This window comes from Cephus cinctus, unplaced genomic scaffold (assembly GCF_000341935.2).
Source record: "Cephus cinctus unplaced genomic scaffold, Ccin1 Ccin1_scaffold0168, whole genome shotgun sequence".
Classification (NCBI taxonomy): Eukaryota; Metazoa; Arthropoda; class Insecta; order Hymenoptera; family Cephidae; genus Cephus; species Cephus cinctus.
The window spans coordinates 3,950,569-3,972,407 of record NW_014332892.1 but is presented as its reverse complement, the minus strand read 5'-3'; the positions used below and the strand labels follow the sequence as shown (position 1 = coordinate 3,972,407).

The window sequence follows — 21,839 nt, the reverse complement described above, 5'->3', positions numbered from 1 at the left end:
TATAAATTTTTACAAAATCATTATTGTGTATTTATATATTTATAATATATATATTTTAATATATATATATATATATATATATATATATTACGGCACTTTGAATCAGGATACATCAAAGATATTGCCACATTCCTTGATTTCACATAAACCTAGAACAGCAGGCGAATATATTTTATTGCAAGATCTAAATAAGATTCTACGCTACGTTCTTACATGTAAAGATACACTTAGAGTGGAGTTTAATCGTGATTATGAATATTGTCTTTAACGGCTAATGTGTAACGATGAGTTATTTTTTTTAGCAACACTTATAATTCCGATTTGACGCTATATTGACCGTTCCAACATAGAGAGACCGGTTCGCAATTCGCATCACTTAAATTGCGCTTTTGAGGTTCTTGCTTGGGTACCAAAAGTATCGAACCGCCAGCCTCCATCTTTAAGACGTTTTTGCGTAAATTGTTCATATCCACTGTTCGATATTCACCGTTAGCTTCGTCGTCACTTGGTGGTTCCTCTTTTGGTGTAGCCAGTACAGTCTGACCTGGTCCTTCATCGGGGACATCTCTTCGTATATTTTCAATACCATGTTCTTCGTGAACGTGCAAAATGAGACGAGAGAGAGCATAAAATATTTTACTACATAGCTCGCATTGGAAGCTCTTTCTATCGATAGCTTCTAGACAGTGTACATAGTATCCATGGGGATAATATGTCATTGTGTGCATTATCAAGTGCTTCTCGTGATCAACAGTCAGAACAAATTCGTAGAGACATATGGGACATTTCAGGAAGTGTTTCATGCTAGTTGTATGAGCTTTCAGTCGTTGTATGCTGTCAAATGTCTTCCCACAAATAGGACACTTCAAGCACTTATGATTCTCCAGAGTCTCTTTTGTCTCAAATATTCCTGAGCACTCGTTGCACTGGTATGTTTTTCGTTTGTTGCATGTATGATTGAACGAATGCTTCTTGAGTTGAGGTAACAGGTCAAAGACGAGCTTACAGAGGCCACATACAAATCTGCCTCGACGATCCCGTTTAATTTTAAAGCTTACTGAAGAAACTGCCCAGTGCTTTTGGAAGCTGTTCATTCGAGTGAGACTGGTATTACACTTCTCGCATTGATTTTGATGCGAGCCCAAATGTACAAGTAAATTGTTGGAATCGTCGCTTGAGTATTCACAGAACATGCAGACAAAATTATCTGCATCCTTATAGACATGTGAAAAGAAATGCCTTTGAAATGAGCTCGATACAAAGAAGATGGCTGAGCATGCAGGACACTTTAAATAAGGTCTTCCTCGATCCGTGTAATGGAGAGGCAATGGACAGAATCGTTGTATCCAATTCTCCACAACCTTTTCCTCGCTCCTCTCATCAGGTGTGTCATCTGTGAAGATCTCGTTGGTTCCTATTTTCACCAATGGTGCAATATACTCCATAGTTTCCTCCTTTATGTTGATCATGTCTTCGTTATCAGGAAGAGTATCTGGTGAAATTAAAGATCTTCTGTCAGTAAGAAACTTATGCAGAAGTAGTAGCTGTTTTTTTTACCTTTTTCAGATCCCTTTGAGTCACTGGTAGGAGAGAACATCCGTGCTGGCGATGATGGGTCATGTTCAGATTCGGTAATCGCATCACTTACAAGGGCGTCATCGTCATTCGACCCTAGTCGCGTTATAACAATGAAATTCGAAATATCCGAGTGAGCGCTTTGAGATTCATTTGTGGAGGCTGATGGCACCTCGGGCAGTGTCTGTTCATTGTTCATCTCACAGAGTCTTTCACCGTGCGATTCAGCTAGAGTCAACATTTTTTGCTGCGATGAGAGGTCAGAATTCTCATATCACTCAATGCGAAGCTTCGCTCTTGGTTTTAATATTTCTCTACCATAACTTGTGTGACATGTCTTTTAGGCTATGTTATGCTACCTTATTATCATGACACTTTCACCATAAACCACGTAACACAACAAAGAGCAGTCCCTTGCTATGGCCAGGGCAGCCATTTTGTAACTGTTCCGCCATAGCTCGAGGGCTTACCTATATATTTTATCTTTTGATTATCTCTATTTTTAAATGATTCGCTCTTTTTCTCTCTCTCTCTCTCTCTCTCTCTCTCTCTCTCTCTCTCTCTTCTTCTTCTTCTTCTTCTTTCAACAAGGGAATAAGGGACGCACAAGCGTGTGTTTTTCATCCTTTCAATTGCGCAATCGTAATCAACAGGAATGATCCAGTCGATTACTTTTTAAAACAATCTGTATTTACTTATGAATTACAACAACGGTTCATCATTAAAGACTACAGTTTCATATACAGTTACCTGAAATTAAACTATACATATCTATTTAATAATGTCCATCAGTCCTCTACAATTAGACTTTGCATATATTCGTGGAGAGTGGCGTTATAGCCCAATCAAAAAATAATCTCTTTGAATCATCCAAAATTGGCCGTGCCACACATTTTTCCCACCTACACTAAAATAATCAGTTTTTACTACGTTTTTCCTTATGATCATGACCATGGTCAGACCCGTAGTGATCATGATGTCCATGACCATACCCATGGGCATAACCGTGACCGTAATCATGGCCAAAACCATGAGCATGCTCATGTCCGAAACCATGACCGTACCCGTGGCCGAAATCATGGCCATGGCCGTAGCCATGAGGATATCCATGACCGTATCCGTTATTAAATGGCGTTGGTGGATGATGCGGTGGATAAAAATGGCCTGGACCATAATGTGGTGCGTAATAATGGCCACCTATGCCGTGAGGACTGTAGAACGATTGCTGATTACCGTGAGAGAAGGGAGAGTGCACGGGAAACGGTACAGGCACTGGCACAGGATACGGTACTGCGTGTTTCACGGGTACTGGATATGGTTGTTGCACTGGTACTGCCACTGGATGCTTTACTGGAATCGGTATGGCATGTTCTACCGGATAAGGAACCGCCTGCAAGAACAAATTCGTATGTTAAAGTAATTTGATCTAAGATATCGTTATATGGACTACTCAATTGTATAGGGTGATACACGAGAAGGTAATTATTCAGGTGTGGGTTAGCTCGAGCAATGATCAAGCTCATTGACCTTATTGGAGGTTTGACTCCGCTTTGACTTGGATCAACTCGAATGCTATTGTCATTGGTCAATGACCTTAATGACTGCCCAATCACAATCATCATTGCACAAGCTCAGCAACAACTGACTCAGTAACTTCCTCTGAATTACCCCGTATATAGGGAAGCTTTAGATACCTGAGGAACTGGCACTGGCACAGGCACCGCCTTGTGAACGATCTTTTCGATCGGAACTGGAATTAATTTTGGCACTGGAATGTGGTACGGCTTTTCTATATAAACAGGTACGTTTTGCTTGACGTATACGGGTTCTGGTACAGGTACAGGTTTTTCCAGAACCACGTGTTTCGTTATGTATACCGGAAATGTATTAACTAGAGGTGCGTAGGGGTTGGAGTGTGCACCACCTGGTTTGAGAATAGGAAGTCTCTCCACTCCATAGTTCAATCTAGTTCAGGAATAAATCGTGAATGGTTATTTTATTGATATTAGGTTATTTGCTTGAATTTTCTTACCCGTTCCAACCACTGTGCAGATTTCCAGTGACTTTTATGCCTTTCCATGGGTCCTGATTTCCTGCCCACGGCTGTCCTTGTCCATAAGAGTACGGATTCGAAATTCCAACCCAGCCATCCTGGAGAATACCTCGTTTTCTCTGTTTCGTGTCTTCCGGTTCCTCCGCCCAGACGGAAGAGCACACGAGGACCAACAGTAACTGAAATTTACCCATTGGAATGATAAATCGGAGTCAACCGAAATGGACACTTTGTTAATTGTTTAAAATGAAAAAATGCCTGACGACAAATTCTTACCAAGACCTTCGACATTGCTCACTACTCACTAGCTGCGGACTGTTCGATCTCATGGCGGAATTGATGGCTTTTATATTTGTCCCAAGAGTGATCCAGAACGTGTTCCCATCTTTGACCGGATCAGGAACCGGGCCTTGCCCAGCGATCTTGTTTCCGGGGAGGAAAGTAAGAAAAATCCGAGGATCCAGTTTGTCAACTGATCGATGATCACGGCACTTTCGATGTAACGGCATCTCAAAGGGAAGGTCGGCTTGCTAATCAGATGCCCAGGAAGAACGTTCGGCAATATCCACTTTACGACCTGGAAGGCCCTCAATCTAATCAATCCCAAAGATATTCGCAAGCCGCTTAAATTGAAAGCACCTCGCGATCCTCGGCCCGTAACCATAAAATCGAATTTCCATAACGCGCCCGACAATGTTTGACATGTCCCAAAGCATCAGGTACGTCCCGCTGACCCACTTCCGCCTTTATTATTCGTACCTCATCGCATTCTGCTCGCTTCCGGTGAAATTGATAGTATCGCTCCAAATTTGAACGAAGGTCACTTATCTAATGAATAAAGTCTACGTCAAATGCACTGCCGGGCTGAGTCGAGCGAAAAAATCGTTGAAAAAAAAAAATAAGATCCCAAGGACCCACTCGTTACGTCACCAATATGGAGGACATTTCCTGCATCAATTCCGTCGTTCGGTCGAGCGGCAGGAAGTGCACACAGAAGACTTTCTTGACTTTCGTTTTCTAACGCGAGCCACTTCTAATGCCGTCAAGGTGTTCGGTGTTCATTATTCATCGACGTGCCGCGCTGCGCCTGGATAATCTGGCCCAGACGACGCATAACTTCTTCATAATGACTATAACAGTGTGACCGTATAACTCTAGAGATATCGGAGCTATCGATCGAGTTCACACTGTAGTTTCCAGGCGATGTCCAAGAATATCCGACTATTTCTAGGAAAAGTATGACTCCCATTGGAGATCATTAAACGTTGCCTGTCGTCGGTCAAGAAGAACAGTGGAAATCTGAAGTTTTCCGAAAAAGGATGAAAGGGTGCAGCCAATTTATCGTTACAGGAAAGAAAGGCCGTTTTTGGCCAACGCCCAGGATTAGAAATAGCGAAAGTCTATTGAGTTGTCGATCGCTTCTTCCTATGGTGATGCGAAGCCATTGTCCTATAAATACATATGGAGGTCACAACTGCCGATTAAACTCAGTTTTTCTTTGGCCTTGGTGGTAGCAGGAACCAAACTGCAGCAATGAAGTGTCTTCTGGTAGTCATCTTTCTTGTGCTTTAATTATCCTGTGAAATCTGTGCTCTCGCTTGATGAATAATATCAACGTCAAGTAATGTTATGTTTACTGCGACCAGGTTTCAGTTCTGCTCGTGGGAGTCGCGACTGCAGCGGAGAAGCGGAACGGAAATGACCCGCAGAATAAGAAACACGATAAACGTGGACTATTGGATTTAAGCTACGGTTTGCCCCAGCACGGAGCTCCGTCTCATGTCTACGGTCCCCCAGCACCGGAGCCAGCTCCTATTTATGAGGGTCCTGCCCCAGTTCAACATCCGGAACCTCCAGGTCATCTGCACTTCGAACCGGCACCAGCACCAATCGTTGCTCATCCAGTCGGTACGTTTATTGTAAAAACCTGTAAACCAGATTGAAATCCTTAAGATGGTAAGAAGGTAATAATTGAATTTCAGGTCCTGCGTTACCAGTACCTCATCCAGTTCCGCATCCGGTTCCAGTAGCTGTGCCTCAACCACATCCGGTACCAGTAGCATATCCGGTGATTCACACAGTAACCAAACACATTGGGGTACCTGTACCTGTACAGATAGATAGACCAGTTGCGGTTCCGGTGGCGGTGCCAGTACCTAAACCATATCCGGTTCACGTAGAAAAGATTGTTCACGTAGACAGACCAATCGCGGTACCGGTTGAGAAACCAATTCACGTGCCAGTTCACATTGATCGTCCTATTGCTGTACCAATCGCTGTACCAAAGCCATATCCTGTCACAGTTGAGAAATTCGTACACGTCGATCGTCCTTACCCTGTACACGTGGCCGTTCCTGTGCACATTCCCAAACCATATCCTGTACCAGTTGCCATTCACGCTAGCCATTATAAACCAGTTCACGGATGGTAAATCGATTAACGAATCTAATTCTAAGACACAACGAATATAGGGTCTGACTATGGGAATTCCTTATGACGCACAAGACTGCTTTGGAATTTTTTGAAAAATTAAAAGAAGTCTATCCTACTCGATAAATTCAATAAATTCAATAAGCATCTTCCAGCTCTAAGAGATGATTTCTCAGAAGCTTTTTATAACCCACGTTGATTCGTGTATTTCTAGCTTAATATTTATAAAGCTCAATTAATAATGGACTCTTGTATACTACTTGTGCATACGTAGCAGTCCTTCATAAGAGTTCACAGAAAGACTTGTATCGCGAAATGATCACGGATGACGTTAACATAATTTTACATCATGTCAATCAGACCTAATATCACCCTCTATATCATGAATATATTACAAATCAAATAAAGTGTACACTTTTTTTTTATAATAAATTCCTGTTAAATGAAATAACTGATGTATCAATCTTATAAAATTTAGCAACCGTCTAATTTTTGTGCCTCGTTAACATTGATATTGCCAGTAAATATGATATACATAGAAAATGTCTTAAAGGTCGACCAGTTGCCAAGTCCCACGTTTAGTGTGGAGTTTATTACCTTCAACCGGAGTACGTGGCCAAGAAGAAGACACGAAGACACGAAGACACGAAGACACAGTGTTCCAAGTGGACGTGCGAATAACGTGGACGTAGTCTGCGTATAAGATCATTAGGAGAATCTTTAAAAATATACCTATTAGTATGAACTATGGGTTCAAAGTTCAAAGTAAATCATTTGTTCCTTTATGATGGTTCATACCGGTATGCAAAAGGAAGACGCATCGTGGGAATGCTTTTACCAAGGGCGCTCGATAGCAGGTGTTAGACTTGACACCACGAACAGAAACTGCACGATCTATAAGAGCCTAAAGGTTTCCTCACACTTGAGTGTCCATTACGGTTTCTCACCCAGATTGCGAGTCGGGCGATTCTATGCGACAAACCGCACTGGCGACATCACTAGGTTGTCGTTCAAGTAAGAAACAGAGGTATCATCTCGTTCAGTGAATTAAGATATCCCACTATTATAAAGAGACTGCATTGTGTAATCACTCGAATTATACATCGTCATGGAGTGACTTTTTTAGTATTTGCAACTGCGCAGCTGCAATCGCAACTCTGAGAATCGCACAGGTAGCGTCCATCGTCGTCTCGACGCCGTCCGGCAGTTCTTGGCCGGTCACTCCTGGAGAACGTCCATTGTCTAAATCACACAGAGATATTACGGATTTTTATACTTTAATTCATTATATTTTAACTATTTTGGCAAGTATTCACTCACATGCTTCGGTTTTGACATCTCTTCTTGTCAGTCTTAATCTTTTTATTTTCTTTTTCTTTCCTACGTGACAAATAATTTAACGGGCTCCATTTAAATATTAATCAGGAAATATTATCTCGACTCGTCAGCATGTCCTGATTCTATGTGGAATCGATTTTCAACATTGTATTGTTATCCTTTTAGTCTTTTTTTTTCCTTCAATCCTCTCGCAGTCTAAGAATCGACGATGCAGCTCTCGACGAAACTGGGAATAGGCGGTGGCGCTCTCTTTGTCATGAGTATCGTCGTCGGCTGGATTGCTTTTCCGATTATGCTTAAGTCACAAGTCAAAGGGGTAAGTTAAGTAAGTTGACTAACAGTAAGACGATTATAAATGATGTGCTTAACGAACCGTTTAACTCTCCGGTTAATTACTGTGGACTGAGAAGTCACTCGTAGTTAAATTCAATTGATGGCCAATTAAAAAAAAAATAATGAAAACCCAGTAAAATGAAATTTAAATACTATTTTGCATAATTGTCTGATATACCCTATTCATATTAATTAGCGTACGTAGCAATAGAATATAGAATGTTAAAAAGTAGTGTTGCATTGTTCATAGTCTCCTGAATTCCCGTGACAATTCCCAAAGTGCACACGTTGATACGTATGAATTATTATACGCACGATACCCCTACACAATATAATTGCATAGTTATACGAGCGTGTATAGACAGTTCAATGTCGTATACATATGTAATTATCCGTATGGTAATAGCAAGAAGTGTCCGATCACGCCATGTTTGCCATACGAATATTTAGAGTCGCAGAAAACGATTACTTAAAGCCGAAAGAAACTTTTTATCACTTTTCAAATTTTCTTGGTCCTTACTCTCCTGCCCCTACCCAATATCTAGAATCGCCGAAACAAAGTTCAAAGTCAAAACTTGTTGAACGAGGGAGCGACTCGATGATCATTGCGGGAGTTCCCAAGACGATAAATAAACGTATTCAATAAATTATTGTTTGATTAGGCAATAGCCTTGAAGGAAGGCTCTGATATGCGAGCATTGTGGGCAAAGTTTCCACTGCCACTCGATTTTAAAGTCTACCTCTTTAATATAACAAATCCTGCCGGGATCGAGAGCGGCGAGAAGCCTATTGTGAGAGAAATTGGTCCGTACTTTTACGAGTGAGTCGCTGCAACTTTAAGTTTTGAGGTTATACAGTTCGAGCTATTGCGCCGTTTCATTTATTAATTGGGCATTCTTACTTAGCGAGTATAAGGAGAAGCTTAATTTAGAGGATCGAGAATCAGACGATACTGTCGAGTACAGTCAGAGAGCTACCTGGTTTTTCAATCCGTCCAAGAGTAATGGTCTGACCGGCGATGAGGAACTGGTCTATCCTCACGTCCTGATACTGGGAATGGCCATGACTGCTGCCAGAGACAAGCCAGGAATGATGGGTCTGCTTGGTAGGATACAGCTCAAGTATTTTATCGCCTCATTTACGTACTTTTAGGAGGGCTGATTAGGAATGACTTTTAATTGCACCAGGGAAGGCTGTGGACAGCATTTTCAAGAAGCCGGATTCAATATTTATAAAGGTTAAGGCAAGAGATATACTTTTTGACGGTTTACCAATTGATTGTACGGTAAAGGACTTTGCCGGTACTGCAGTCTGTAAATTATTAAAGGAGCAAGGAAACGACTTACAAGTCGATGGTGATAATCGCTATAGATTCTCTCTCTTCGGTCACGTGAGTATGACGAAATAAAGATATATAATTAATTGAACAATTGAAATGTAAATAAATTTTAGAAAAATGGTACCGTGGCCCGGGAGAGGATGAGAGTGTTTCGAGGTATTAAAAGTGCAATGGACGTTGGTCGTGTCGTGGAATGGAACAACGAGCCGGCTCTTACGGTTTGGCCAGAGGATCGTTGCAACGAGTACAATGGTACAGATTCCACCATATTCCATCCGTTTTTTAAAAAGGAAGACGACGTGGTCTCCTTTGCTCCGGATTTATGTCGCAGCATCGGTGCTAGATACGAGAGACCTAGCCATTATAAAGGTAGGTTCGTTATTCAGAGTTAGTAAGTTCTGATAATCATGTATGAATATTCATAAATTCGCCATAGGTCTATCTACCAATCGTTACACCGCTAACCTCGGCGACATGAGCACAGATCCTCATTTGCAGTGCTTCTGTCCGACTCCCGAAACGTGCCTCAAGAAAGGACTTTTTGATCTAACAAAGTGCGTTAATGCACCAATCATTGCCAGTCTACCTCATTTTTATCTGACTGATGAATCCTACCTGGAAACTGTTCAGGGACTCCAGCCTGTGCAGGTGAAACTGACGTTGCCTCATTTTGTTTATTGTCATTGTTAAAGAAACGCTAAAGTACGTATGTACACGATTACTCTTCAGGAGGATCATGAAATATTCATAGACTTTGAGCCATTGACTGGGTCGCCAGTGTCGGCGAGAAAACGTTTACAGTTCAACATGTTTGTCTATCCTGTGGAGAAATTCAGATTGATGAAAACATTTGCGTCGGCGCTGTTACCATTGTTTTGGGTGGAGGAAGGGATTGCACTGAATGATGATTTTGTCAAGCAGTTGAAGGCTGCTTTCAAAATGATATCACTCGTTGGGTAATTATAGAATTTGGCCGGATGAGAGAGTTTTTAATCGTTAGAATCGTAATTGGCTATGCTTCTGTTTAAAGATATATCAAATGGTCCATGATGTCCCTGGGTCTTGGTCTTGCTGGTGCCGCTGGTGGTCTTTATTTTAAGCGTCGACAGACTGACAATAAGTTGACAATTAATACCATAACGCCGCAGATGGCAAGTACGAAGAACAGTGGTGAGGAAAAGAAATGGCCGCTTAATATAAATACCCTACAGGCCGCGACTGTACCAGCCAGTCTTGACAGAAACTAGATTTCTAAGACTAGTAAGTCTAGCCTAATTAAAGTTCTAATACGTTCTAAGGCTCTAGAGTATTTTTTACCGTGGACTCAGGTTGTACATAGGCGTAGGAAAGGAGGTAAGAGAACAAACAACTTTCACTGGTAACCATATATACATATAACGGATAAGATTTAAATTAAAATCGTTGTTGAGCTATTTTCTTTGAGTCACCCTACAGAGGAAGCTTGTTACGGTCATTATTAGTGATAAATATATTATATTTGTATCTGTTTATGTCTCTCTGTGCTATTATTATACATATATTAAGTTTATGGCGATACTACAGTAACGGTAATCAATAAAAATGTCTATATTCCGGTATTCTTCGATTAAAGGTATCGTGTTGCTTTATTTGATTTCGCACTTCGATTATAGGACTATTTACATCGTTTTTATTTCCCTCCAAGTCCTCGAGACATCCGAGAACCTTTTTACGCACACACTCGTAACACGGAAAAACGGCGTCCAATTATATAACACATAGGAATATAATTTAGCGTATTACACTGACATTTGTAAGCATCGAAGATCGACTTGAGACTTCCTGGACTCTGCTTCTAGCTAGTATTAACGACTAGCGTACTTCCAAAATATATACAGCATTACTTCCTATACTTAGAGTTAAAAATAAATAAAATGACTGCAAGAGGGTTACAGAGAGCATGCGCTCTTTTTTTCATTTGCATTGGGAGGTTACGCCGATTCTGTCAATTTTACACGTAGGAGAATAAAAAAACTCGTAATAAAAAAATAACCAAGTACTGTAAAAAAAAGTGTAACTTTCAAGTAATAACGCCTCTCCATATGTATATACACATGATACACGCGCACGAATCACAAGCCTTATAATATTCAGTCTTGTAGAAAATGACCTAATCTTTGTCGGGACCACCATTTTCTAATGTTCTCATTGAAGGTCCTAGTAAACGATTCATCAATGTACAGACCGAGAGCAGTATTTCACTTATTAATCACTGTTCTTCTTCTTCTCCACGTGCGCCGCCTGACTATGTCTCGACGTCGTCGCGATCGAGTCGCTCCTGCACAAGAGGACGTTCTTGTAGGCACTCCTGTACTCTGAGCTCATCACTACGTAGATCACAGGATTGATGCAGGTAGTGAGGTAGATGAGAATGTATCCAGCGATGTTGAGACCTCGCCAATCGATTACGTCCCTGAAGGTCTTCGTGATGGTGATCGGCAGATAGCATATAAGAAACGATGAGAATATCACCAAGATCATTTTCAAGAGTTTCTTATCCTTGGCAGTCATTTTTCCTGTTTCGAAGGTGCGAGCACGCATGCTACGGAACCTGGACTCCCTGTTAAAGACATTGGACTTGCGACCCGGTCGTCTTTCCGAGGGCGATTCCGACCTGGAGGACGTATAATCCTCAGATATCTCATCATACCTGATAGTCTGAGGACTCAGTAGGTTCTCGGATGAATATTCTAGGTCGTTTAGGTACTTTCTAGGTAGCTGATGACCGTCCTCCAAGATGGTACTCTTGTTTTGCACTTCGAGACTCTCCAGATTGAGAATCTGCTGGCTCCGAGGACTGGATGCATCTTCCAGGCGTATTTCCGGTCCAGCCAACTGAGTCTTTGATCGCTCGAAAGACGAGTCGAGCTCGCTACTAGTTTGTACACTCGTATCGATGAACGGTATGTCCTCGCCGTTGCTGTCCAGGTTCGACTTGGCCGTGTCGTAGGATTCCTCGCCGGTTTCGACGTTCTCTGAATTATCAATGCTAGCGTTCAGGGCCAACGAAGGAGATGGACCTTTCTCATTGTCAATAATGAAGTTCTCGAAGTTACCAGAATTCTTCTTAACCCCGCCGAAAGTGACAGATTGGTTTTTAGCAGCGTGTCTCTGCTCCCGTGTTGTAGAATTCTTGCGGATACCATTCCCGTCATTTTCTCTTGCCTGCTTCTCCGGATTCTCGACTGGAATCGAGTTACCGTCTACAGCAGGGTCGTTCGAATATCGATTTCTGGCTTGCTGGCCATTCCTCATCGGTTTCCTGAAGCTGTTCTCCCTGCTTCCGGAAGCAGCCTCGTCTTCTCTCTCTTCGGAATTCTCATCGTAAAACTTTACGTTTTGACTGCGCGACTGCTGATGCCCTTCGCCTTTGGATGAGCTTCTCTTCAAGTTACTGCCATCTACAGTATTACCATTTTCATTTTGATCATGTTCGCCACTGTCCTTTACAGTATTCTGACCGTAATGTAGTTCGTTCAATTTAGATGTCTGCCGGCCGTACTCAAAGTTCGACGTGTTCCTGCATCCCTGATGATAACTTGGACTGAACCTAGGGGAATTTGAACCGAGAAAATTCACTTTCTCCGTCCTGGTTGGGGAACTTCCGTTCTCCGTAGTAGTCAAAGTGGCACCACAGCTAGATCCTATAGCCGAATCTTCAAAATTCTTAGTATACCTGACCTGTAGCATAAAAACAAATAATCAGACACATCAAGAAGAATAATTTGATCCTACAGTAGCAGTCGATCGATCATCAAAACTAACCTCCAAATTAGCTTTAATAAGATCAGTAGTGATCTTGTTCCTTCTACTCTTCATGGCTGTTCTCCGTACGATGTAGAAGATCCTCGCGTAGCAGACGACAATGGCGATGCAAGGCGTGAGAAAGGCGACGATAAACAGGAACTCCTTGGGACTGCGTCCATTGACGTCAGGCAGGATGGAGCAGGAGCCAATGGAAGGATCCAGTCCGAATCTGCCCCACTGGCCGAACCAGGTAGCGACCAGTGCACCGAATCCCAAGGTCCACGTAGCCAGAACCATCAAGGCCAGGTACTTGGGTTTATACAGTCTGCAAAGTGTCGTTAAGCTCTAGCCAAGGGAGTGTCCAGGCACACGAAGCGACCCAAGGGTTAGTGGCTCATCTAAGAAATGCTTACTTGGGATAAAGTCGGGGATGGCCAATCATGACGTATCTGTTAATGGTGATGGCTAGTACCGTGAAGAGACTGACGGCGACGAGTCCGTACCTCAGCAATGGGAAGAGTCGGCACAGTAATGGTCCATGAAGCCAAGAGCCGTGCCAAAAGGTGGACGTAGCCAGCGGCAGATTGAAGCAGCAGAACATCAAATCCGACACGGATAGATTCATGATGAAGACGGCGGTAGCGTTGCGTAACTGAAACAACAGAATATCGAGCGCTTCAGCAACGAGTCTGTCGTCATTCGGTTCCTTCGGAATTCATAGAAATATATAAACTTTAAAGTAAACTCCAGAGAGACTCTACGAGGAATTCACTTGTCCCCGTGACCCCCTTTAGTAAATTCTTAGGGGCTTCTACAGTAGCAGCCACTGGCGCGGAGCTTTAAGAAAGTTTTAGTGGTTGGCCCTTCCCCCCTGTTGGGCAGCTTCCTTTTGGATCCTCCCATTGAAGTTCCAACCAGTCTCTCTCGCACCCTAAGACAACCTATACCAGGAATTTCATCGCATCGATCACCAGCTACAAGGGTGGCTGAGGTTTCCAGGCTCGGTGAGGTTCGCGACGTGCTACCCCCGATTGCTCGACTGGCTAGCCGCTTTTGTTTCGCTGCGAAACAGCCCGGAAGGAATTCAGGCTGGTTTATGCTTCCTCTACGTGTCCCGGTTCCAGGGACTGAACTACTAAACCACCTCGGGTTTCAGCCGTGAACCTATTGTTTCTCCAGTTCCTGTATCTCCCATTATAAATGCACGTACAACGTGGCTCGAGCCGCGTGACCTACGAAACTTGGGCAACGCTCGTTACAGCCGGCGACTGATTAAGGACTTGCCGAAAGGGTCGAGGATATTTTCTTGAAGAATTACGCGAAAGTCGTTCAAGTAAATCTTGATCGAGCCTTCATCGTTCGTTGCCAATACAAGCAGCAAGTGCGGCCTGTACGCGGGAACAACTGTTTCTTCCGCAAGGCCACCCCAGGACGGGTTTGGTGCTTCCCTCCAGTTACAGCCAAGCTAGCCCTCCTGCGTGCTCCCCTTGTGAAATCCCGATAAAAAGCCTCATGTATAACATAAGTGAAAACGTGGCAGGCGTAAACGTTGGGATTATTGGCCTTATAAAAATAGCCTCCATGTAGCTGACACTCTGGACCGTTTCGAGGATTTTTATTGCGAGACGCGTTGGCCGCTGCTATCTGCGCAGCAGTCGGGCAAAGAGAAAATGAAGGAAGAAGCCGAAGCGAAGAAGGCATACGAGGATGAAGGAAATTAGATTTTGAGAATAGGAGATAAAGATGGAGTCAGTCTGTGTTGCAGTAAACTTACACATTATATATATATACATATAGCTTAAGCTGACGGATATACCTATATATCGTAAGACGTATAATACTCCAAGTGAACTGTATCCTTTACGACAGACGTTACGTTCGCGTTACGATCCGCATCCGTGTACCGTGTCGAGCATTATTCTGATAGCTCGACCGATAATTATTATTGCAGTCTTTTCCCGGTATCACTTAGCGATACGGAAGAACGTGCGTGAGACTGATCGGGGATCGGATGGTGTCCTAGCACCTGGTTTTAATTGCCAGGACGTTCAGGGCTGAAATACGATAATGAAACAGTCGGACTTACACCTAGCAAAAGGGTGAAACGTACGACTGGCTACTTTGGCAGGTGGGCATGGTCAGCAGTTAAGTTGTCTAGCGCGACTTGTCGTCACTGTCGGCTCGTCTTATAAATGCCTTTAAAAATTTCCGTTCATTTCTTTTCATTCATTAAAACGAATTGACGGAGACTCCTTTGTCTATACGGATGAGCTTCGGAAAGTCGAGTAAATTGAACGCAGAGCGAAATAAGAAATGAGGGCTGAGCTCGTGATTTACGTTGCCGCGGAGATTCCAAAGGGAGGAAAAGCAGTCGAGAGCTAGTACAAAGTTATGAGATTAAAACATGAGAGAAGGAGAGTGATGCTCCTTGGTTAGTGCAAGAGTGTCTTTTCTCTTTCGACTGAAATCTTATTTTTCTTTTTTTAAAAGAATAAAAAAGACAAAGTGAAACTCGAAGGGTCTGGAGTGCTTCGCAGGAATTCACAGGCATGTCGGTCAAAGTTCTAGAGACTAGACAAGGGTTGTCCGCACAGTCACCCTCGTAATCTCCTAATTCTCTTGTTAAAAGTGATTAATGGTCGAAATTTGCGAAGCCCTTTAATTCGAGCGTGACCCTAAAGTCCAGTTCCCATGGCCGTTCCGTACAATGCGGAGCAGATATCCGGCCGGTCGGGTTCTAATTTATTTTCATGAAAATTAAAGGCGCCTCGATCGCACGCGATTAACGCGGACACGCGGACACGTGGTTGCGAAATTGGGGATATTTAAGGACTCTACGAATTTTGAAGAAGAAAGGGAAGGATTTAATATTCCTCGAGTAAAATTCCAAAGTGTCGTGACAGTCCATGAAAATGGGATGAAAAGATTAAGTGATTCTCACGGAGGGAAGACCAATCGCCGAGTCCCTCCTGAATCATAAATCGCTACAGTTACCCCTGCTGCTCCCTTCGAGTTCTTCCGACTTTCGCCGACTCGAATTAATTCAATATTCAAATTATTTTTCGAAATTATATAAGGCCTCGATCGACAAAGATAACGTAAAGTACAAAATTTACGTATCTCCCTGTGGCTAATTCGACATTCAAATTATTTCCGCGCCGAAGGCGCTTGGAAATTCGAAATTCGAAAATGGGGAAAGTGATTGTTGCTTTAAGAAATTCATTAAGTATGTATATACATAGTTACTCCTATATTGCGAATAGAGTGGTAAACGGATGAAATTTACCAGTCAGATTAGGCTGTTGTCGAATTACTCGACTTTCTAGCACGTTCATTCCCATAAAGGATAGTCACTCGTGATTTCGAGCTGTTGATAGGTATGTCCTTGTCGTACGCACGTATCTGAGCATACGTCCGTCTCTGTCGCACTCACGGGAAGTATAGTAAAATAAAAAATTGTAAGGCCAAGACCTTCTCTGACCGACCAATCGAATAAACGATTTATCCAAATGACCAGTGGCTAACTTTAAGCGCTTCTAGCCTATAGAATTCTATAAAATGGTCGTTAACAGAAGAACATCAACACGAAATACGTATAGCACCGAGATATTTGGCATTTTGAAAAATTCTCCGAATGGCATGAAAATTCGCGAAACCGCAAAAATCTGTCTCGAAGCAATAAAAAAAGGTCTGTAAAAGGATAAAGCAGTGTCGCCAAAATAGTCGTAAAAGTTTGTATTCGAGTATCGAGATAGGATTTGATAAATTGCGGGACGCGCCTATATGTATGTATACCTCAAAATGAAAAGATCAGATCTGTTCTATAAGTGTAAGGATCCGAGATTTTTGAATGTATTTTTTAAAAGGGTATCATAAAGGGTCCAGCTAATATAATGGAGGCAAGGGAACGCCATTGAATTCCCTTCGATTCTCCATCCTCCGTTCTGTGCTTTCGTTTCAAATGGACGATTCACGAATGGCTGTTTCGCCTCGCGGAGTTAAATCTTTCTCGTAAAAGGAAAACTAGGAGTTGGACTCTCTAGATACGAAGTCACAGTGTCCCTCGATCCGTACCCGGCAGAGATATGCTTCGTGCCAGCAAATATATATATGTATAGAAGGAAGGAAAAACGGAAATAGATAAACAAATGTAATCGCTTGAATTACGTTAGGGTAGGTTAGGTGAGTTTCGATCGAATCCAACTAAGATGAATTATAATAAATTGAGGAGAGAGAGAGAGAGAGAGAGAGAGAGAGAGAGAGAGAGAGAGAGAGAGAGAGGTCGGCGAAAGGAGTGTCAAGGTAGGTATAGGTACATACATGGGCATGGGGTATCTTGAACATTATAGGTACGTAGGATACGTAGGATACGTAGGAGAAAGATCGACACGTTCCTTTGCCCTTAAAGCACAAAGGACCCAGGACACTTTAAGTGGGACCCAGGACTTCCGCCTCGAGTTCCTTTGGCATCCGTGACATTAACTATCGCGTTATTTACGCTAGATTTACCGGAGACCCGAACGTCTTAACCCCCTGACGCGGATTCAGGGACAACGTGGGGGAGCCAGGATAGCGCGGAGGAGCACGCGGTGCGTTCACGCTGAATATCCTTGACGGGCTTGGAAATTTCAAAGCGGGTACAAGGAACCTGAACGTAGCTGAACGAAGATGAACGGAGCGTCGGCAATCGGATGATGTTCGGGCAATACTTGTTCAAGAGTTCGCGATGAAAAGGACCTAACGAACCAGGATGAAGAGGATGAAGAGGATGAAGAGGACGAGCAGTACTCGCAGGATCCCACAGTTAAAAGAGGCAGCGAAGGTGGATTTACACGGTGCGATCAAAAAAGAAGAGAAGAAAGAGAAACAAAGAAAAGAAAAAAAAAACCTTAAGCCAGTCTCGCGCTCAATTTCGCGACAGAAGGATCTGGTGCCATATTGAACCGAAGGCATAATCCTTTTGGTTTAGGTTTCCACTCGTCAATGGGGAGCTTTTATCGTTTCTCTCCCTCGGCCGGTATTTTCCTATTTCTCGGATTATGTACTTGTCAACGTGACATAATATACGAGGCTGCCGGACCGTCCATCTGCCATAGGTATCCTGCTCGTATATAGGTTAGTCCTCTATAAATATAGATATAGCGCGGTGCATTAGTACATGGTAGACTTTATACATAAGCCTCGACATAACGCAACCCTCTGGGAATCTTAGATATCAGACGTGAACGACGATTTATGATCGAAGAGGAGAGAATTTTTATTAATAAATTTATTGTCTACGTATCCCCGTATAACGAGATCATTTTGATCCTGAGCCGTATCAGCATCCCGGACAGGATCTCGTCCCCGTAAGCTACTTGCGTGGAACGATGCATTCCTTCCTGATAAACAGCCGTGAAATGTCCTGCGGGAGTCACTGAAGTCTGGGCCTTTCTTTTTCCTTTCTTTTTCCTTTCTTTTTCCTTTCTTTTTCCTTCCTGCCCCTTCTTCCCCGCTTCCACGTCCATCCTTCAGGCTCGATCGAATCCCGGAGATAGCCGACTAAATAGATTAGAAGGCGCAAAAAACAGAGGCGAAATAAATGGTCCAGGCGATCCTGAGGGATACCGCTACGTCCCGCTGATGCTGTTGCTAGTACCGGCAACTACTACCACCAGCCCTCTTATATACTTGGCTATACTCGATTGAACGTGGGGTTATCTCTATTATTCCATTTCCTGATCCTCGAAGGTGCGTGTCAGTGCGTTATAATAACTAAAATCCTGGCTGCCTTCACCATGTACGACTGTATATGGGAAATGGATGGCGGACATATGTATAGGAGAGCGTGTACTATATGTATATACTATATTGTAGGTAGATAGAGGAACCATCCATTACCATCCTGGTGGGAAGAGTGATGGGCTCGAAGTCGGTCCATCTCCTGGACGGGGCTTCTATACTCTTGGTTCGCGGTCGCAAGGTTCTGCGAGCCATAAATATTTTTTTTCCTTTTTTTTTATCAGAAAAAGAATCCATCTTCAATTTCTCTATGATAATGCAGAATCTCTTTGTGGTGTATATTTATATGTACTAACGGACTACAGTGTAGCTTTTGTATGGGCTACTGGGCTACTTCTTCCTATATGGGACAGAGACTCGGGGAGGATGGAATTAAGTTGGAGGATAAAAAAATCTTAACTCGATCGAAAAACCATCCGTTATAGTGAATCTTGAATGAGTTATGTCCCTTGTGTCAATCCATCGACTGGACCGACTGGATCGGCCATGTTTGGAAGGGATATCGGTATCCAGGGGACGCTTTCGGGAGACAAATGTGATGAAATTTCCGCTTTCTGATCTCCAGCGGTTCGTCCCTTCGCTCAAGGGAAGGAGTCTGGACGACGATAAATGGAAAATTTCAAAGATGCGACTGAGTCTCATTTTTTTAAAATCTTTCATTACGAGCATACGTAGCTCAAGGTACTGGGAAGGGCCTACCGGAAGTCAGTGTGACGTCAAAAAGTTCAACGAGCTATACGCTTTGGCAGATGTGAAGAATTTAATTAACACCTTGGGAATAAGAATGAGAATGGTGTATAGGGAATGGACGGAAAAACTTAAATTCTCTTTGAGCAAACCACACGGCTATTGGAATTCCTCTGCAGGAAAAAAGAAAAACAAGGAGAGAATAATATCGGTAGGATGGCGTCTTTTTCCTTTCTCCATTTTCCATCAGGGCTGAGAAGCAAAAAAAGCCGATCGTCCCCTGGTTCCTGGTGCCCTCTATGTGTTTTTATCGGGATCCATAAAAGAAACGGGAAAAACGTCATTTTACGAGGTCTTGTAATTAACTCGAACCTCGGTTGTTTGAGGTCCTAAACAATGTCGTCGCGCGTCTCCGTCCTGACCCGCCATTCGATCCGCTGTTCCATTTCGATCTAGCTCTCCTATATAGGGTGACATAAAGCATTGTACCACGAAAAATACGTCAAACGTCAAAGCGTCAAGCTGCTCGCCATAGCCAGCGAAGAGAAACGTGCGTCTGGCAGTTCTGACGAACAAACAAACAGACTCTCTCCCTCCCACCCGCCCACTTTCTAGCACTCTCTCCGTCCGTCTCGTCCATTTCCGCTTACCGCGCAGTTTCTTCTTTAACGAACTGATCTCTATTTTTCAAAGAATAGCAGCCAGCCTGAGAAAGTTTTGCGTTTTTAAAGTCTGTCGACTAAAGTGTTTCCGTCGGTAAAGAAGAGTCACGAGGATCCCGACATCTGTTGGTTATTAGTCGATTAATCAAGAGACTCGGTCGAGTCTCGCGCCAAGTACAGGCAACCCGCCGTACGGGGCAGGGCCCGCCGAGACTCTTTACTCGAAGCATCGCTTGCACCTGTGTTTCGACTCAAATATCTTATGAACGGCTGTACGTGAGACAAATTTATTGATACATTCACTCTAGGAATCAAGGGTTCTGAATTGATTGCCACCAAATTCATTTATTAAGCTTTTACCGTGATTGTTATTCACGAGTTATCGTTAATAAGCTCTATATAGAAAATTGACATTGGTTTTGAGTTTGATGACTGGCATAATGAACGCAAATTTATATCAAGAAATGCACGGACCCGCCAAGTAGTACTCGATAAGGAATCAGCTAAAGTTTTATTAATTATTAAATAACCATTAAATCATAATCAACTACGAGAAGCAGTAGTAATGTAAAAGAGTAGTCAAAACGTTATAGGAAATTTTGAAAATACAATTAAAATGGTGGGCCAGTGCTAGATCATATAATAGGCAAAGATGTAGTGACTTATGTACTTGGCCTCAATAATCTGATATCAATACTTTTTATTAGAGGAATACACAGCACTCCTGTACTTGGCGTACTTTTATACACGTAAGTGTTCTTTGGGATAAGGTAATCACTAGGCTCGCCAGTGGTCCTTAGTCAAATGCAAGAGGATCGATCGAGTTTGTCAAAACTAACCAAAGGAGACTTGACGTCCCGCGAGGACGCTTATTAAAATAACGTCTATTCAGCCAGCAAGAACTTATATACGCGGGAGCTGCGTATTCTTATCTAACTGTGCGTAGGTGTCTAACGTGGTAAAGTCGATAAACTTAGGATCACAAATCACGGAAGAACAAACCGGAGAAATATACTGAGTGGCAAAAACTAAGGGGATCGAGGATACTATACAGGAACATGAGGGTGATGGCGAACACGAACGCTCATCCATATACATATATATATATTACAAGGCACTGGGAACGCATAGCACCCGTAAACATATTCATCAAAGCTCGAGCCACGGTTTCAAAATGACGCAGGGCGTAACAGAGGCGTCCCGACGCAACCAGGGATACCAACACCGCGAGTCATCGCGCCTCACGGGGCGCCGAACTCGACGCTAAATAAACAGGCGTCCCATCGTAAACGCAAGATCGTAAATACCCATGGGGCAGCGTGACGAAGTTGCCCTCAAGTTATGTCCAGGAGAACCGAGGGGGAGGGAGTCCCCCCTCCGTTGGAGATGCTTGTCAAAAACACCTCCTAAAATACGTCCTTCCGTTTCCGGTCAAAGTCTCCAGCTCTTCTGTAGGGGGTGTGCGCGTTTCCGCGTGTCCGAAGGACGATAATAGTTTTTTCCTCGCGTTTCTGTAGGCAATAAGAAAGAAGCGTCCTAGGAGGGCCCGAGACTCGAGGACGAAGAGGAAGAGGGAGGAAACGGAAAGAAAGAAGATACGGAGGAGGGATCGTTCGCGGAGGGTAGAAAAGTTTGATTCCGGCACGGGGGAATCCCCGAAGGAGTTCCGGTCGAGTAGACTTGATAAATTTTGAAAAACTCTATTCAAAACCTTCTTCGAGTGAGTTTTTGGATTTGACATATTTTCTTTTTTTTTTTTTCCCCTAAACCCTCGCCCTCTTTACTTAACGTGCATATTCGCGGGGTGAAGGGGGAGTGGGAGTGGAAAAATTTGCATCTGGCAGTTTCTCACGTT

The 21,839-nt window shown here is 43.1% G+C and overlaps 5 protein-coding genes across 13 annotated transcripts in view; 2 read left to right on the top strand and 3 right to left on the bottom strand.

Moving 5' to 3' along the window:
• Nucleotides 1-156: 156 nt before the first annotated feature.
• LOC107263891 (zinc finger protein 155) lies at nucleotides 157-2,033 on the bottom strand. The gene is made up of 2 exons (XM_015731561.2): nucleotides 1,558-2,033; nucleotides 157-1,492 (listed from the first exon to the last, which is right to left on the bottom strand). The coding sequence occupies exons 1-2, from the start codon at nucleotides 1,814-1,816 to the stop codon at nucleotides 309-311; spliced, it is 1,443 nt and encodes a 480-aa protein (XP_015587047.1). The 5' UTR covers nucleotides 1,817-2,033; the 3' UTR covers nucleotides 157-308.
• A 210-nt stretch (nucleotides 2,034-2,243) lies between these two features.
• Nucleotides 2,244-4,043, bottom strand: LOC107263895 (tetra-peptide repeat homeobox protein 1). Its single transcript, XM_015731574.2, has 4 exons — nucleotides 3,905-4,043; nucleotides 3,608-3,807; nucleotides 3,270-3,540; nucleotides 2,244-2,965 (listed from the first exon to the last, which is right to left on the bottom strand). Exons 1-4 carry the CDS (start codon nucleotides 3,917-3,919, stop codon nucleotides 2,492-2,494), a joined length of 960 nt encoding a protein of 319 aa, XP_015587060.1. The 5' UTR covers nucleotides 3,920-4,043; the 3' UTR covers nucleotides 2,244-2,491.
• Nucleotides 4,044-5,090: 1,047 nt separating this feature from the next.
• LOC107263897 (zinc finger protein 512B) lies at nucleotides 5,091-6,649 on the top strand. Its single transcript, XM_015731579.2, has 3 exons — nucleotides 5,091-5,176; nucleotides 5,275-5,536; nucleotides 5,611-6,649. The coding sequence occupies exons 1-3, from the start codon at nucleotides 5,162-5,164 to the stop codon at nucleotides 6,057-6,059; spliced, it is 726 nt and encodes a 241-aa protein (XP_015587065.1). The 5' UTR covers nucleotides 5,091-5,161; the 3' UTR covers nucleotides 6,060-6,649.
• Nucleotides 6,650-7,271: 622 nt separating this feature from the next.
• LOC107263888 (sensory neuron membrane protein 1) lies at nucleotides 7,272-10,666 on the top strand. 3 transcript variants are annotated; one of them, XM_015731553.2, is made up of 9 exons: nucleotides 7,272-7,362; nucleotides 7,562-7,712; nucleotides 8,392-8,549; nucleotides 8,635-8,834; nucleotides 8,917-9,119; nucleotides 9,182-9,437; nucleotides 9,505-9,716; nucleotides 9,798-10,024; nucleotides 10,099-10,666. In XM_015731553.2, exons 2-9 carry the CDS (start codon nucleotides 7,605-7,607, stop codon nucleotides 10,313-10,315), a joined length of 1,581 nt encoding a protein of 526 aa, XP_015587039.1. In that variant the 5' UTR covers nucleotides 7,272-7,362; nucleotides 7,562-7,604; the 3' UTR covers nucleotides 10,316-10,666. The 3 variants fall into 3 exon arrangements, with proteins under 3 accessions (XP_015587039.1, XP_015587040.1, XP_015587038.1); XM_015731554.2 differs by having other exon boundaries at nucleotides 7,280-7,362; nucleotides 7,591-7,712; XM_015731552.2 differs by having other exon boundaries at nucleotides 7,286-7,712.
• Nucleotides 10,667-10,918: 252 nt separating this feature from the next.
• The window catches only part of LOC107263887 (5-hydroxytryptamine receptor 2A), a 28,618-nt gene continuing 17,697 nt past the window's right edge, over nucleotides 10,919-21,839 (bottom strand). For all 7 annotated transcript variants that reach the window (XM_025081248.1, XM_015731548.2, XM_025081249.1 and 4 more), the window contains 3 exons: nucleotides 13,268-13,506; nucleotides 12,873-13,179; nucleotides 10,919-12,788 (listed from right to left, as the gene is read on the bottom strand). In XM_025081248.1, coding sequence (XP_024937016.1) covers nucleotides 11,313-12,788; nucleotides 12,873-13,179; nucleotides 13,268-13,506 — 2,022 coding nt within the window. In that variant the 3' untranslated portion in view covers nucleotides 10,919-11,312. The remainder of the gene's footprint in view (nucleotides 12,789-12,872; nucleotides 13,180-13,267; nucleotides 13,507-21,839) is intronic.

What these genes read in the sequence shown, in the direction of transcription:
- LOC107263891 (XM_015731561.2), bottom strand. Translation starts at nt 1,816, where the DNA reads ATGTTGACTCTAGCTGAATCGCACGGTGAAAGACTCTGTGAGATGAAC. An exon ending in CTCAAAGGGATCTGAAAAAG is followed by an intron (nt 1,493 to 1,557) that starts GTAAAAAAAACA and finishes TAATTTCACCAG; the next exon opens with ATACTCTTCCTGATAACGAA.
- LOC107263895 (XM_015731574.2), bottom strand. An exon ending in CTGCACAGTGGTTGGAACGG is followed by an intron (nt 3,541 to 3,607) that starts GTAAGAAAATTC and finishes TTCCTGAACTAG; the next exon opens with ATTGAACTATGGAGTGGAGA. An exon ending in TGCCAGTGCCAGTTCCTCAG is followed by an intron (nt 2,966 to 3,269) that starts GTATCTAAAGCT and finishes TTGTTCTTGCAG; the next exon opens with GCGGTTCCTTATCCGGTAGA.
- LOC107263897 (XM_015731579.2), top strand. An exon ending in AATCGTTGCTCATCCAGTCG is followed by an intron (nt 5,537 to 5,610) that starts GTACGTTTATTG and finishes ATTGAATTTCAG; the next exon opens with GTCCTGCGTTACCAGTACCT.
- LOC107263888 (XM_015731553.2), top strand. Translation starts at nt 7,605, where the DNA reads ATGCAGCTCTCGACGAAACTGGGAATAGGCGGTGGCGCTCTCTTTGTC. An exon ending in AGGAATGATGGGTCTGCTTG is followed by an intron (nt 8,835 to 8,916) that starts GTAGGATACAGC and finishes TAATTGCACCAG; the next exon opens with GGAAGGCTGTGGACAGCATT. An exon ending in AAAATGATATCACTCGTTGG is followed by an intron (nt 10,025 to 10,098) that starts GTAATTATAGAA and finishes TTCTGTTTAAAG; the next exon opens with ATATATCAAATGGTCCATGA.